Raw genomic sequence first — 17953 nt, 5'->3', positions numbered from 1 at the left:
TTTTAGCCTTCTTTTCAGGTTTGTAAGTATATGCAAAATGACCTCATGCTAAAGTGATACTCTTCCCTGGGTGGCATTATCTAAATATCCATGCTTACTTAATCATTATCATTCCTTTCTTTTAATTTGCTTGAGAAACAGTATTCCCTTTGTATGACTTTCCTACATTTTTCTGAAACTTGAGGGAAGGAGCTAGAGAACTTTTCTTTCATTCTAGTTTCATTATGGCCTTAACAGAACCTTGAAGAATACGGATTCTCTGGCACTGCTTAAATCTCACTAAATCAGAATTCTAATGTTCCTACCAGGAATTTGCATTTTTACAAAGATCAAGAGAGAATCTTGACCCATAAAGACAAAGGCTTCTTTCTATTTTCAGTAACATAAAGCTATGCAAGTTAGACTTGGATTTATTGCTGCTAAAACAAAAGAACACACCCAAGGAATGAACTGATGATTCATTCACTTGTGATTGATGGCTACTGGCAAGGCTGGAATCGTTGGAAATTCTGACTAAGAGGTGTTAGACTTGCAGAATTCCAAAAAGAAGACACAACCCACAAGAGACAACCATCAATGCTTGTTTGTTTGCCTTTTTGTGCTAGTAATTTTTTTCTAATTGAGCCTTTGGCAAGGGAGGAGTTATCTGTCATGCTATTGAGAAGAAAAGGTGGTAGATTAGAGTGAGATTTGAAAAAATACCACAGTAATAAATAGAACATTGTTAAATTTACTTTCACTGAGGTAGGATTAAGATGGAGCCTAATCTCCACAGGGCTGCTGAAAATCATGTCATGAAAAATGTTTTTAAGTTTCTGAAATCCAAACTAGCCTTTGTGTTTTCTGTTTTTCCTTGGGATTCTGGAAGCTATGATTACGGAAAATAGAGAAGGAGGCATAAAAAAAGGAACTGATTTTCTAACTACCGTTGCTCTCCTTAATAAATTGCACAGCACACCTTAAAGAATTCCACTCAATGTTTGTCTTGCCAATTGCACACTAAATGAATGAATTATATACTATCAGTAAAGTGAAATGTGAGACCCTCTAACAAACATTAACACAAGTTGGTAATGTTAAATACAACAAGCGTTCAGATACTTCAGTCATTAACTGAATTTCAGATACTCAATTACAGAACCACATAGTTCAGAAAAATCATGGCCATGAGATGATTAGATTAAGTTTAATAAAAATAATTAGAAAGAACAAGATGAAGGGGAAGTAAATGACACAATAACAGAGCTAGAGAAATGAGCAATTTTATCCAATCGAATCAAGTACAGGAATGGATTTCTTTCAGACAATCCTATATGACAATCCTATAAAATAACCTAGGGTCTTGTCACTCTTAGAAAGATCAGACATTCTGTACTCATTCATATAGTCAACTATTCCATCCTGTAACTAAACTACTTCTTCTCTGAACTTTATTTTGCACCTTGGAGTATCGACTTGAATAGGAAGTTCTCCGAACTTAAACTCCCGAGCCTATAATTCTAAAGGCTTGCCTTGGATATCTGACATCATGGAACAAAGAAACACATCATGGACTTCAACATCAGAATTTAGAGGTGTTAAATTTTCTTCTAACTACCGACTAAGCATGATGGGCCTGAACAAAGTTTTAACCTCTCTTAGCCTCAAAATTCTCTTTGTGAAATGGTGTTAACAACACTTATAGTCAACAAACGAATGTGTCTTTCTTCTCTCTAGTCTTCCTTGTGGTAGACTAGCAAGCCTGAGACTATTCACAATTATTTGCAAAACTGGTTTGCATCTCCCCATTAGAAATGCTGAGTAATCGATGAGCCCTAGTTTTGGTGCTTTTCTCTTGAAAGAATGAGAGAGAGAGAGAGGGAGAGAGAGAGAGAAAGAGAAAGAGAGAGACGTAAAGTGCTTCCAGTCAAAAGTAAGCATAAATTACATGGCATAACTCAAGATTAATTTACAACATTAATAATAGTTATATGATCTGTCATCATGTATTAGAGCTTGGCAAGAGGAAGCTGGATGAACAATTAACAAGGTTGGAGGTGAAAAATAAAGTGCCCTGGGTAATGCACACAGGCCCTGGGAACCCTCCCTATCTGGCAATCACGTCTACTTTCAAAGGCCTGAAAATTCCTACCCTGAAAATGGCTGCGTTTCTTTAAAAAAAAAAAATCATTTACAATCATAGTGAGGGTAACTAAGAGAGAAAACAAAGAATGGATAAATCTGAGTAGACTCTAAGAAAACTAAACTTCACCGTCAAAATATATTTTATCCGTTTTGAATTCTTTATTTCCGATTAAGCTCACTTTTAGGCCTCTCCTATAAAATTATATATATTCAAGCACATATACTTGTTTATACATGACTCGTGGGGAAACCAATAAACTGTTCTAACATATTAGAAACCTGCTCTCAGGTTTGTGAAACCTCTCTTTTCATTACTGTTCTTGAAGACTGTAACCTATAGACAGAGTCATTAGGATGTAGAATATGGGTATTCTGCTGTAAATTTGGCAATTTCAAACCAGCAGAGGGCTCCCTTCTTTAAAGTGATTCTATATATGCGAAGTCCAGCAAGCACTGTTGGTAAGGGACAAGAGTAAGGTCTAATACTTGCTATGAGCTCAAATATTTGCTGTAACTCTGTGTTAAATTAAGAAAGTATAAAAAGATGAATGAAGCAAAGCCAAGTCTCTACTTCTGATGCTTGAGATATAATTTGCTAATGTTTCCATCATGCAAAATGTAATCTCCCTCTGCTTTTCCAGTTTGCAAAATAAATGTGCTTCAATTCTGCGTCATGAGTTCACAAAGACACCTGCAGATGGATTCTTTTACTAGTTCCACAACTTTTCTCTGTTCAAAGCTTAAGAAGCATATATTAAAAATAAGTTAACCAACTGCTCAGTCTCTTTAAACCAGCAATGAATATAGACAAAGCTCAATGAAGGATCACATCCATTGTTTTGGTGCTTATAATGTTGGTTACTTAAATTGAGAGTTTAAATCTAAGAAATATTGGAAGAAGGAAAGAAAAGAATTCCAACTGTTTTCAGGCCTCCCTCCTTTGAAACTTTCCCTTCTTATCTCTGTCAGTTCCCTCTTACTGAAATACTTGGCAGATTTTTACAACCTCAATGAAAAATGTACACACAGTGCCTGGTGCAATTTTATTTAGAGAGTCTTATTAATACTGTGACAATTTAAAATAATGCAGAGTTACTGAATGCTCCTCAATCTGCCAAAACAAACTGACCAAACATATTAGACATATGTATCACAAATTTATCTGCTGAATAAACGAATTCTGACAAATTCTGTTCATTTTCATTTAAGTGATGTCATTGTCTGTAATGTCACTCCTTAGGTTCAAGGTTTTCAAAAGGAAACAAAACCTTAGGCAGATAACTCATGTAATACATTTTTATGGCAACAACTATGTATCTAAGCACAAATTAAGCCAACAGCAAAGGAAAAATTACCAAATCAATGCAAATGAAATCTTCATTCTTTTTACTGTTTTGAAAATTTCTCCCTTCTTTTTCTCATATTCATTGGTTTGGTTTAGATGCTACCAATGGACATAACATCATTATATTTGAAATCACTTGCTTTCAACCCTAGCAACACAGGAAAGTGACTGCAGCTGACTTTTAATTTTAATAGAGAATAATAAGTGTGGACAGCAAGCAAGAGTAAATATATTTACCTTTCATTAAAGAAGTGGTTCATATAATCATTTTATAAGAGAGTTCTATTTCCATAGGCAGCAGTAATGTATTACAGTTGTGGAGAAAAGATTGAGAGAATTGTGTACAAACTTAAGTTATTTCCAAGGGCCTGAGGCAAGTTGTTTCACACTTCTTACTCCCCAGAAAGCAACGCAGATGGAAAAGAAAATCTGAAGAAATAAAATACAAAGAGGAAGAACAATTAAAATTGAATCAAAACTTTTGTTCGGCTGAGTTAGAAATACCTTTCTAGGGGAAAATAAATATACATATTTAAAGCAGATAAATTATTCAAATTGAATCTAGCAGTTGTTCACTGATAGAACTTCGCCAACCCAGCTTAAAACACGTTATGTAAAGATGAGAGTAGGAGTAAAAAGTTTTGTTTCTGTGGGTTTAAAACAAATATCCTCACAAACCTGCGTTATTTCTAGGGATGGGGCTATGTAAGTTAGACACTGAACAAAACAGAACTTTTTTCTGGCAGTTGGGTACATTGCATGTTGTACGTACTGTATTAAATGATCTCATTATTTATATAGTTTAAGAAGCCTTTGGAAAAGGAGAAGTAAAAACATTAATAAGGAAACAGTCTGAGGCAATGTGATCTAGCATATTATGAACTTCATCCAACATGAATTAAATTCTAAACACTGCTGACTTGACTTCTCAGTCTTTTGATCTTATCAAGTGTTAAAAATGTAACTGCAAAATTCTCTTTAAAATTGAAGACATACTAACACATAATAGGCAGCATAGGAATTCACTGAGCTTACTCCTTTGCTTTCAATTAGCACCAAACATTCCCAGTAAATCACCAAAATTTAGCCAAAGAAAACTATTGATTTCTACTGGTTCTAGCAAGAATGATAATACAGCTATCCTCAGTCAGAATGCACAGGTTGCAGATTTTTTTCACTGTGTGTAACCTAAATGCCACAGTGACACAAACACACGTATCTTCTGCTTCTCCAGAGGTAAAGTTTAGGCACTGGTCATAGTCTTTACATCATCAGAGCTTTCCGATTCAACCCGCCCCTCTACCTAAGCACTAAAATTAAGCTACAGGATTGCTTTTAGGATCTCCATTTTAAGCGTTATTAGTATGATGAAGAAAACTGCCCCAGCAGCGGGGGATACTGGGATAGCTGTGAAAGAGTTTCCACTATTTTTTTTACTGTGCAAACGTCCTCTTCAAACTATTAAAATATGACCACTGAAAGATCCATTAAAGTACACAAAGAAACACATATAAGTAATAAGATGGCGGCATGGGGAATGTTCTGGGGTGACACACTAAGGTGATGCCAAGGCCATTAACCAAGGCCAGTCATTCATTCACAGAAAACACCCTGAACCGTGGTGAGTTTGCTATTAAAACCTGGATATGAAAACACCACCAACAATAACAATAGCAAAACCCTCTGAAATCCTGATATTTAGATTAGATGATTGTTCAGTTTCACGTGAACCTTCTAGTCCTTTCTAGAGAGCCATTATCCTTCACATTAGCTAATCTGATAGTTTTCCTCAAATCCATGCATTCCTTTCAGCCTATAACAACCACAATATAAAAAAAAAATGCCAAAAATAAAACCGTAAGTTACATTGAAGCAGGAGTCAAGAATAATATTAACATTCTGGCATTGCCTCAGAAATCAAATACAATATATTTAAAGGTTGGTTTTGATTTTGTTTCTTTTGACCTTAATTCAAGTAAAATGACCTCATGGCATTTCTCATGGTGGTGCCAAGCAAAGTAGTAGCAAGATAAGGGAGTATTTGTGAAAGTAAATAGATTGTGTGATGTATTTCATTTGTATATGAAGATGGGTTAATGTTGACAGAGATGGATAGCTGTCCAGTGGGACAGAGATGATAAATCTGCGATATCAGGATAAATAGTTTAATTTGGATCCATAATATTCATTGAGCAACTAACAGAGACCTTGTGTTGTGCAAGGCACTGGTATCTGAACTATATTTGGCAATAGAGGTTTTGATTGGTTTTGAATCTAGTGTCTAGGGTCACGAGGATTATTTCATTGATTGATGCCTTGGGATTATGATTTCTGTGAAACCTCTCAAACTGTACAAATTTTGTATGTCTCTTCACCCCTCCACCCCACCCACTAGACTACCCATACCTCCATCTGGGATCCCAGAAATACTAAGAAGTTCTGATCTAACAATGGAGTGAAAAAGATCACGGTTCAGTCCACGCCTTTGCTGTTAATTCACCACCTCACAACTAAACCCACTTTTGAAATTATAATTCAAGTCCTATTTCCCTAAGGATCTATCCCTTACTAGAACACAAGGATTTGTCATTTCCAATAATCTAAAACACTTTCAGTGTCTTATCAAAAAATGAAATGCTGCATACTTTGTACTTTTGCTTCTCTGCTTTTGGATATTTTGTTTTTTCAGGCCCCTCCAAACACATGGGGGAGAAAAGTTGAAGCAAAGGGGTCAGACTCAGATACAATATTAATGCACAGGGAGACCCTTGCTTAGGTGGGCCATTGTCTTAGTGTCCTTTACTGGGTTATCATGTTTTATTCTCATGGCCAACCTTGAAGAATCAGTATCCACGGTACTGATGAGACAATGGGGACTTAGAATCTTTTATGTGGTTTACCAAGAAATCACAAAACTGCTAAATATCAGATCTAGTATGGCATTTTTTGTTTACTTCATATCCCCCAGAAAATCAAACTACACATCCAGGGAAGTCAGTTCAGACAATATGAAAGTCAATACTGAATTCATTTTCCCTTTTTAAGCAATCATGTGTATTTCTTTTGCCAGTAACTTCTAGGTCTCTAAGACCTTTTCTCAATAGATATTTTAAGCATACTGGAGTTTTTCTATATAATGAAATCCAGATTGGCATAGGATCATAGAAATTAAACACAGTGAATATGCTCTTCTCAAAATATACATGACCTTGAAATAGACAACCTATTTTTTAGAAAATAGTCAAGAACAAGAAAACAGATTTGCTTTTATATTTCTGAGTGTGTGTATATATATCTATAATAGATCTAAATATATATTTCTTATATAATTTAAGCTAGAAAAATTTTTTAATGTGGACTCAATATGATCACTTGATTATTACAGCCATTCTATTTAACATTTTCCCTTGTCCCACATTTCTCTTGATTTTTATATTAGGCTGTTCATTTTAGTTCTCCATAGTTGATCAGATTAAATGCATCATTTGAGATTATTGTTCATTACCATATTTCTCAATCGACTGTTTAATGAAGGCAGGAGAATTACTACTTGGGCTAGTGTAAGAATAAATGGCAATCATAGCGGGTTTTTAACAATATTCTTGTCTAGTCTATAGACATGATGTTTCTGGATATGTACAAACTCAATGAACACTTATTTTATTCTACGTCTGGGCAAGTGCCATGATTTTAACAGCTGGATTCAAAATATGAAACAGAGGAAGTTCACTCTTGGTGTCAAGCCCTCGCTGTGCTAACACATCGTTAGTGGCCCTTGTCCTCAGGCTATTTCCTTGACATTCCAGGGCCCTCGACTCTGATGCCTGAACTCTGGCCCGTGCAGATGCTCCCCACATTTCCTCCACCCCTTTCCAAAAAGTTCATCAGTTGGCAGGTGGCTAATCTGAGCCACTAACCCATAATAAAACACCAGTGGGAACTGATGTGTTATTCTGCTGCTCCTCCCAGTTATGTCTGCGTTTCAAGAGGCCTTATTAATAATGGCTCCAGCTATGAGTGAATCACACGTCTCATATTAAAGGAGAGAGAACAGTATCTGAAGAGGCATTTGTGTGCATGTGGCACCTTTTCAAACTGTTGGTTACAAATTACAAAGCTGGTGAGTTTTCCTTAAACCTGTGGACATATCTCTCTCTGTTGGTTTGAATCCACCTACTGTATGTAGTAATAAGTGATCTCAGGAGCAAAGGAAAACAAATGTCACCTTGAGGAGTGGCCAATTTCCATTTCAACTAGCGAGCAATATCCCACGCTTCTCAAATCATTCAGTCTCTATAGATGAACTTGCAAATAAAATGAAAGCTTTAAGAGTACTTGAAAAATTACCACAAGAGAAATAAAATCTCTGAAATTTCTCAAATATATGTTGATTTCCAAACATATTTATTGCTACAAATATTGAAATAGAAAACACTGCTACAGTACCTCATTTAATTTTATGCCTATTCACAGTGGCAGTATAATTATGCAGAAGAGGTGAACAATTTAGAAATGTAAATGCAAATTTACAAAAAATTTTGTAAACGATGGGTAAAGTTACTTGCTAAATTCTACCTTGCCAAGGAAGAAACTTGAGCTATTTTAAACACAAAATAGCATTTTTGTGAAGATCTGATTTTTAATCACTTTCAAATAATTTTTCAAAATGTATTATCACACACAGGCATACCTCATTTCATTGTGCTTTGCTTTATTGCTCTTTGCAAATACTGCTTTTTACAAATTTAAGGCCTGTGGCAACCCTGCTTGGAGCAAGTTTATTGGTGCCCTTTTCCCAGCAGTACTTCCTCACTCCCTGTCTCTGGGTCACACCGTGGTAATTTTCACAAATTTCAAACTTTTAAAATTATTATTACATTTGTTATGATGATCTTTGATGGTACTACCACAACTCGTTGAAGGCTCAGGTGATGGGGAACATTTTTAGCAATAAAGTATTTTTTAATTAAGGGGTATAAATTTTTTTAGACATAATGGTATTGTACACTTAATAGCCCACATTACAATGTAAACATAACTTCTATGCAGTGGGAAACCAATAAAACTGTGTGCCTCGCTTTATTGCAATATTCCTTTACTGTGGTGGTCTGAAACCAAAGCCACAGTATCTCCAAGGTTGGCCTGTACTCCACGGTGTAAATTTGCAGCCAAATGTAGACATTCATGTCAGTTTCCTAAAATCCTCCTGGAATGGACGTATCTATTTTGTATCACTAACAAATCATACCCTACCTATAAACAGAAGAGTATGTTTTTTATTTAAAAGCCATTTCTCTGACATTGATGAGGTTCATGAAATACTAGTTAACTGACTATTTAACACAACTTTTCAACCATGACAGCAGCAATTTGTTTTAAGGGAAATGTGTTAAACACGGAGTTTTTCTGAATTATCTGGAGAAAAATAAAACCAATCTGTTGTTAAATATACTTTTTGAACACTGTTATTTTATTCTTTTCACAGTGACCATTGTCTGCTGTACACATAAGAATTTAAACAGAGAATCAGATCTGAACTGCTACAAAATCTCTCTATTTCCTATTAATGCAAGAGAACAAACATAAATAGAACTGGAGTAGAAATTGAAGCCAAATGTATTAAAGGTTCTTCTGAAAACACTAGAAGGTATTAGGTAACAATATTTTTTCTCCTAGAAGTTTGCAAGAACTCAATTTGACAAGTTACAATGCAAAAGAAATTGAGAATTATTGATTTTACTTCCAGTATATTCTGTATATGACCGAAATACTGAGTCTCACGCAGACAAACAAAAAGCTTCAGAGAAACAGTTTCCAGACCTGACACCTATTTCTTGGAAGTCTTGTGTTCTCTGTCTTTATTTCTAGACCCTATTCCATGAATAGATGTAATCACAGCTATGTTTAATATGTGGTCTTACAAAGATTATTACTATGTTAGACTTTAAATAAAACATTATTTTACATTAGTTTAAATATATATTAATGTTCTTAACTAAGGAAAAACAATATGAAAACAAAGTTCTTGTGAATGCTCATGTCATAAAAATGGCTTATTTGAAAACAATGTTTTCCTCGATCATTAAATATCTCCTGACATTAATGTTTAAGCAAGAAAATACACTTAACATACCACAATGATTTTGAAAGAAAATAAACACAAAATAAACATTAGAACAAGGTTTTAAAATAATTCAGCTTCACCCTGAAAAATCAGGCATTTCACTCTTCCATGACTCAGTGGGAGCAAAGGACCCTTATAATTTCAGTGACAAAAAAGTACTAATTTAGACAACAAATGCAACCATTTATTCAGTTCCTCAGAGATGATTACCTCTTATTATGTACAATAACATATTCACTTCTAAACTGTCCCATTGTTTATCCATACCACGTTTGAGACATTTGAAAGCCATAATATAAGTAAAATGATTAGAGGTCACACAGAGGTCTCCAAAATCTACCTACAGTTTAGGAAATATACTTGAAGACAGTTGGCATGAATTAGCTACTGTGCATACAAACCCATCTGGTGGAAACTGTATAAACCATAATTAGCATAAAGTGAAAATAGATGCTACATTTCTGAAAAACATCTGTTTTTTTCATCTCTGAATTCAAAGTTATAAATAAAGTATCTCTATAGCTATATGACTTCAAAACTTTCTAGTATTACCAACCCTTGTTCTAAGGGCGTGGCCATCCAGTAACATGGATTTTAAAGTTACCTTTGATTACTTACTACACTGTTGCTTTTTCTTATATGCAATGATAACATCTTCTATTTATATCAATGTCCTAGAAATTTTCTAGATATTTTAATTCAGATACTCTTAATATCCAGGCTTCCTTCTCAGTTTTTTTCTAGGTTAGTTTTCTCTGTGTTCTTAGTTGAAGTTTGTCACAAGGACAGGTAGAAGGAAATGCCCCACTTACTGCAAGTAACACATAGAGAAAAATTAAAGAGACAACCAAAGTTGACTGGACATGATTTATTCGCAAAGGATGATCAGAATACGTGCTTTGTCAAAACTGAAGCCTGACTGTACATTTTTCTAATTGTCCAAGTTCTTAATGCTATATAAGGGTAAGATTTTAGGACTTTTCCTTGAAGTCCAGGAGAGAAAACAATATGGAGATGGAGAGAGTTACAAGGTCAAATTAATAAGGGACCAAACACCACTTGTGAGGATGGATGTTGAGTGAAGGGTGACCGTTCACCATTCTGTTGGGAAGATAGCTCAGGAAAGGAATCCTTTATGAAAAGTCCTTTTATGTGCCTAGTCTTCCTGTTGTACTGTTCACGAAGCCTCATATTCTTTACTTTTTATGGATGTGAGAAGGACAAAAACCAGGGCAATGAAAAATTTTAAGGATCGTCTGTTTTAGTTTTTAAAAAGTTGGGAATAAAACAAGAGTAGGAAAAATAACAAGGGACTGGATGATGAATGCTACCTGGTTTGACTGTGCTGTGAAATTTTTATGAATTAAAATCAGTGATGGGTAAACCATTAGAAATAACCTGACTCCTTGTCCTGTGTACTGTGACTATACTTTTTTTTAAAAAAGTATGATAGTTCAGTGAATTAAAAAAAAATTATTATTTTTATTTTTACTTTTATATTTCTGCAAATAAGTTCTGGTTACAACTCAAAATTTCATTTAATTTTCCCAAGTATGCCTAACATCGGCATAAAATTGTTTGCCTCATATCCAGTATGTTTTGAAACTGAAGAGTTCTGAATAAAATGTTGCTGGATTAATCACGGTTTCTTAAGTGCCCTAACAGAACTCTCTGTAATGATAAACGCCATGATATTTAACCTAAAATTCAAAGTACTACACCTTTCTAATAACCTTTTATTTCTGGCTACTAAAAATTAAAGGACTTATATTCTAAAATCAGAGTTTTGTTTCAACAAAAATTATCAAGAAAATCATTCGGTTCTAATTCACCAAAACGTCATTTTCGTGGTAAATGAGTAACAGTCCCTGCCAGATAATCTTACCACAATAGCATACTGATGCTCACTGTAGCCTACACAGCAACGCTCCAGGCACCTCTCTGACATAAATCAGCAGCCTAGGTCGTCTCCCATGAATAACAACTTTTAATACTTGATGTATGACAATTTATATCTGGAAGAGCGTATATTTACAAATGCAGAATACCACTCAACACTGCTAATCCAGGACTTTTATCGTGCGGTTGAAAAAATTCTTGATACTTGCCTTCCAGCTAGGAAACAAAACAGGTCTCTTAAAAAATGAGTTCATTTTTAGGGGAAAAAAAATGCCATGTTTACAGAAATAGTCGTGATGTCTGGTTTTAAAAACAGGACAGTGTATCTTAGAAAGATATGTTTTGAAAAGATCCCTTTGTATTGTTTTTGCTTGTGTCGAAGGAATGATCCGAGCACCAGTAAACGGGAACCTCCCAGAGCACACTGTGTGGAAGGCCAACAAACCACATATGGCTTGCAGCTTGGGGGATTTCTCTCGATGTTCTGCCAGAGATGGGACTGCCCAAATGGTTTCTCGCGTAAGTCCTAAGTCGTAAACTGCATCCTACTAGTCCAGCCATGCCAGAACTGGACCCCGGGGTATACACAGTCTTGGCTGATGGGAAACAATGACTGCTTCCTTAGGAAGCCACAGCTGCTTTCCTGAGAGGCACCTCAGATGCCTGAATTTTCCCTTACTTTCCATTTCTGACTACCTGTTCTGGCAACAGTTCTAACAAAGGGCGAGGTGAGCAGCAGGCACCCGGCTGTTTTCAATCAGCCTTGGCAATGTAGGTACTGATTACATAAACACTACAAACATTCAAAGAGCATATTTTCTAGCTTTTAAGCTATAAAAAAGGTGTGAGCCGGCACCAACACCCGACATCTCCTCCGCTCCAAAGACCGATAATGACAACGATGCCGATGGTGAGAGTAATGATAATAATGGCTTTAATTGTGAAAGCAAAGAGTATTAAAGGAAACACGATAACACGAGCTGCTGGGAAAGAGCTCAAATTATACAGAGAGAACTGGAAAGATGAGAAATTTCCACATTACAGGGTCAGCGCTCCTTTATGAAACAGCAAGGTCAAAATGTGCACTTAATTTACTTGATTTTTTTATTTTTTTGCACAATCCAGGCAAAAAACAATCAGATGTTGCATTGTCCATATGTTTTCTAGCGCATTTTCCTTTTCAGTCACATATATTCAAAATACTATTTTAAACTCCTAATGTAAACTATCCTATAAAGTATATTAATGAATGATTACATAAGGTCCTCTGTATAATAAAATCAGGTCCAGAAGTCTAGAGAAGATGTTAATTCACATTTTAATTAAGATGAATTTTTCTGGCTTAAAAAAGTACATACATATCAACTTCCTGGATCTGATAGTTGAAAACAGAAAGATTTAAATAACTGACTCATGCTTATATGTCACATATTTAGGTTTATTATGTTTTTAAGTTTTCTTTATTTTGGCATATTAGATCAAGACTCTGTGCAAACATTGTAAGAATTGAATTGGAGTTTTAGTAATCTAAATTTCTAGGTGACTGTTCAATTTTCTGTACAACAAAGTGGTGTTCCTATCCCAAAGAACAGAATTGCACTTAATTTTTTACCTTAAGGTTCTCATTTATTTTTACCTCAATGATTCATAAAAATGATTTTTGACTAGGCCAATTCTCTTCACTGTATCTATTATCTGGCTGTAATTTTCTTTCCTCCAAGACAGGGTATATATTCTTTGATATGGATTTTAAGTTGGACTCTTTCAAGTAACAAACGCCACTGAATAAAAGCAGCAGAATAATAGCTTGTTCGAGAATAATAGCTTTGGAAAAAGTGATCAATTGCTAATCAAACAAAACAAAACAAAACAAGACAAAGCTATTGACAGGAAATCTGAAGTTAATTGGTAAATTAGTGAAGACTAAGCATGATAAACCACATATACATTGCAATTAACTTGGGACATAAAGCGACCCTAGCTAAAACAGAAGAATTCTGGAAAAGAAATAAGGAGATTAGCTTGTCCCAATTCAACACAAATTATTCTACCTCAAGAAGTTACTTCAAATTTCAGTTTCTACTTCTATAAAATGGGAATAATAGCGTCTCTAATTTTCAAAAGATTATGGTGAATATTGACTTAATTTTTAATTGTAAAGCTTTATAAAGATATAAGACAGAACTTTAAAGTTTATTTTTCTTGCTGAAAAGATTCAATACATTAAGTGTGAAGACAGAGCGATAGATAAGGAGACGTAAATTATAGGTAGAATTTGGGCCATGAAGTCCATGGACGAAACTTGTAACCAATATAAAATATTGAATAAAGGAAGAATTATATTTTAGCACAGTATGAGTTTTCAGAAAGTGTCTCTGTAGCTGCAAATGTGTTCATAATTACGTCAAAAGGTATATTTTATGGATTCCAGAGAAATGTGTTAATAATTTTCAGAAATAAGGAAGGGCAAGTGGAACCTCTTTGTTGGCTTCTGAAGTTAGCACATGCAACAAAAGTTGTCCAGAGTTAAAATTGCCCTAGCAAATCCCTTACATAACCCTGATAGTATAATACACATGGCTTTGTGTGCATGCAAACCCTTTATGGTAATTCCTTCACAGACTCGAGTTTGAGAGCCATTGTGCTAGACTGAAGGAAGTAGACAAAGGACAGTCTCCACGTAGATGTCTGAAAATTTAAACCAATCTTGCCTTTTCGTTAAGTGGCAAAACAGGAAAGAAAAGAAAGAAAGGAAAGGGAAGGAAGGAAGGAAGGAAGGAAAGAAGGAATGAAGGGATAATGAGCTCTAAATTGTTTCTGATTATCTGTAAGGTTTACTCCCTTTTATTTTTAATACTGAGCCTCTATTCCTCTAGGACTACGTGTTAAATGAAGGGATTGTTTCCGTGAGGGTCAAGCAAGATTATTAGAGTGCATCTTGGAGACGACAGTAAATTCCAAATTCTGAGAGTAGCTTAAATACATATGTGATGCTACTCCACTTTGTCTAAATATACAGGAGAATATATAGCTTGAATTCTTTGCCATAAAAATTCATTTGAAAATGCTGTTTTAATTGCTCATAGCTTTTTGTGTCCATTGCTATTTCTAACTGCATCTTTGACAGCAATGATCCTACAGAAGTCATACAGGCAGTAGTTTTATTTCAAATATTCAAATGAGAAAATCCAGTTCAAATTCTGTCACAACAAATAGGATGTATCAAGACTTTCTGCTGAGAGTAAACAAATTTTAGATTTGAATGCTATCTTTTTCTTTCCCTTATTATGACCCTCTGCAGTAAACCAGTCCATCACAGAGTATTTAGTACAGGGATTTCCCTTTCTATAAAGCAGGAGTTATACAGTGAAACTTTACAGAATCCTGTAAGGAGATGACTATCCTGACCTTGAGCATTTCACCGGGAGGAATACTGACTCAATTGCATTATAATTAACTGAATTTTTTATGCTCTTATCAGAAGAAAGCACACATATTCAGAAATGCTACTTTTCTTTTTCTTTTTCTTTTTTTTTCTCTCTTTCTTTTTTTCTTTGCTGCGGTGAAGTGAGTTACAAGCTCCCACAAGACCTGAAGCCTCAGTGCAGCTTGGGCTGTGGACTGTATTTCTCCCACATGAGTTTGGTGGCTGGGTCAGTCAGAATGATATTAGTACATTTCATTTTCAAAACACATACAGTGGAACAGATGTGTTTTATAGGGACTGCAAAATGAAGGGGATCTGGGTAATGTTCTGGTACAATATGGTTAGAGATCACTGTATGAAGCTAATTCCTGCTGATAATCATAACTTGTCTCAGTGAAAACTAGTTTATAATATTTGTGTATAGCACTGTGGAGAATATCAAAGCTACCAAGATTTGAAACAGTGCAGCGGGAGCTCCAGAACTTTATGTAAATTAACCCCACAACATGGAACACATTAGCTTGAGGGTTTCAGGAATTTGGAACTCAAAATGCCTAGGATGTGGGTTTAATTGAAACGCCATATTATGACAATCAGTTTTTCTCTGGAGACAGAATCTTTTAAGGTGCATGCAAAAGTATAATTGAGCATTGACATATGACATCAGAGTGATACATTTTAAACAACCCCTATCTGCTTCACAATATTTATTTCACTGAAATACCACTGGATATTTAAAGATTCCTCCTTTCGAGCCCAGCCATCTGAATAAATGAACAGTACCTGAGGTGAGCCAGTCAACTCTCAGAAGGAGCCAGGCCTCAAAGGCTCACACATACACAAAGCACTTCTTCTGGAAAAAATGTTTCTGGGTTTTCAATATAAATCAGGGTCAACACATAATACAATCGTACTCTAGTACATTTCAAAGCTGGAAAACAGTCTAACTAGGACAGTGATGCTTCCAGCAAACCTTCAGGCCAAATAGCAATCAGAAAGAGAATTCATGGCTTTGTGACCAAACCCCAGCTCTGTTCAAATCCATGAAGGGGTTTCCTGTTCTCTTGGGGAAATTTTAAATGAGAGTTAGAAAACTACTTTCTCCAAGGTTATGACTTTACAGGATTTCTTTTTTCTTTTTCTTTCCCTTCCTTTCCCTTCCTTTCCCTTTCCCTTCCCCTTCCCCTTTCCCTTCCCTTCTCTTCCCTTCCTTTCCCTTTCCCTTTCTTTTTCTCTTTTTTCCAGTTGTGGCCACAAATGGATATACTTGTGAGCAATACTAAATTCCAGGAGCCTTGATTTTCACACCATAACTATTGACTTTTATCTTTATGGTAAAAGGATGAACCAAATCTTTTGAGTGAAATTCTATATGAATTACTTGTACACAGTAATAATATCAAATAAAAATAATAACATTTTCTAACTGTAAAAAAAAGTCTAACGGAAAATTCCTATTTGGTGAAATTGCATATTGGATTCAGAATATGACAGAAAAAAATCAAGTATACTGTTGTTAAAGTTCTTTTTATATAAACCATAAACCATAAAACTGAGTCACTGCATGGCTGAGTTGGAAGCTCCAGGACCAAAAGACTAATACATATATACTGAGCATGTATTAGTCCTAGATACGTACTAGAACTAAAGTGATTGGGAAATAACATAAAAGAGGCGGAGAGTATAATACACAACGTCAAAGGTGCTGAGCCTTTCTATAAAGTGACAGATTACACAGACACCGGTAGAACTCTCTTCTACTACAAATACACAGAAATATTGGACAAATGCATCTTTTGAAAACGTAAGATACAGCTCATCTCAAAAGAAAGAAAGGGGATACTAGATCCTGGGGAAAAGAGCAGGAGAGGGAGGGAATACAAAGTTGGGGCTGAAGTTTTAATGCTCCATAGAGCCATGAAATGTGGTCTTGAATCTTTAAGTGTTGTGGTGCTGGAGATGACAATTCTAAAAGATGCTCATTCCATGAAAAGATACTAGAAAAACAAACACTGGTCCAAAGAGATGGCAAGAAACTTTTTAAGTTCATTCTATGCTATGGATAGGGAAAAACAAGTGTTGTGTGAGAAACTGAAAAGACACTCTAGAAGTGAGTGTGGTTCAGATATCCAAAGATGATAAACTAACATAAAAATGGGTCTATAACGTGAAATTGCTGGGCATGCAAAAGAAATAAATGTTAAATATCATAAAGATGCTATCTAGGTAAATAAGTTTCTACTGTATAGCACAGGGAACTATATTCAATATCTTGTAGTATAAGGAAAAGGAATATATGTTTGTATATATATGACTGAAAAATGATGCTGTACACCAGAAATTGACACATTGTAAACTGACTATACTTCAGTTAAAAAAAATGCAAAAAAAGTGCTATCACATGCCAAGACACATGAGAACCCCTTTCTCAAAACACAAAATAAACATAATAGGGTTATAAAAATAGAGAGAACATTTAAGCAAAACATGTACATATTATGTATACATATTATATAACATATATAAAGCCATACACTAAACAAGAGAATATTATTTTCAAGCAAAAATAGAACCCTTATTTTTTAAAAACCCCTGTATTAGTAAATAAAAGATGTGTCATTTTGTATTAAATAAGAAGATATCATACTGCCCATAGTTTTTGATCAAAAAAGAGTAACAATATAAAGTAAAAAACACTAAAAATCAAATATTTGGAATTTGAGTAACATGTTAAGTAACTTATTGGTCAATATAATTTACAAGGGAGATTACCAGAAAGAGTGAAATGATGAGGAAACTGGCTTATCAAAATTGTGAGATATATCTAAAATTGTAGAAAGGGAATTTATAGATATAAATCAATAAAAATACTAAAAACACATAAATGTTGATATGTATTTCAGCTAATTAAATACTGTAAAGTAGATAAAAATGAATAAATTAAAGTTTTATAATGCTATGTGGATAAATTTCAAAAAACAAAATTGAGGGATAATATAATATCCCTAAATATATATGCCTATATAGTATGACA

At 34.8% G+C, this 17953-nt stretch overlaps 1 protein-coding gene across 3 annotated transcripts in view; it reads right to left on the bottom strand.

The window, feature by feature from the left end:
* Positions 1–3169: 3169 nt before the first annotated feature.
* The window catches only part of AGMO (alkylglycerol monooxygenase), a 285767-nt gene continuing 270983 nt past the window's right edge, over positions 3170–17953 (bottom strand). For all 3 annotated transcript variants that reach the window (XM_031454981.2, XM_031454982.2, XM_031454983.2), the window contains exon 13: positions 3170–3898. In XM_031454981.2, the coding sequence (XP_031310841.2) occupies positions 3824–3898 (75 nt within the window). In that variant the 3' untranslated portion in view covers positions 3170–3823. The remainder of the gene's footprint in view (positions 3899–17953) is intronic.

Source organism: Camelus dromedarius, chromosome 7, assembly GCF_036321535.1.
Source record: "Camelus dromedarius isolate mCamDro1 chromosome 7, mCamDro1.pat, whole genome shotgun sequence".
Lineage (NCBI taxonomy): Eukaryota > Metazoa > Chordata > Mammalia > Artiodactyla > Camelidae > Camelus > Camelus dromedarius.
This window is presented reverse-complemented; position numbering and strand designations above follow the sequence as displayed.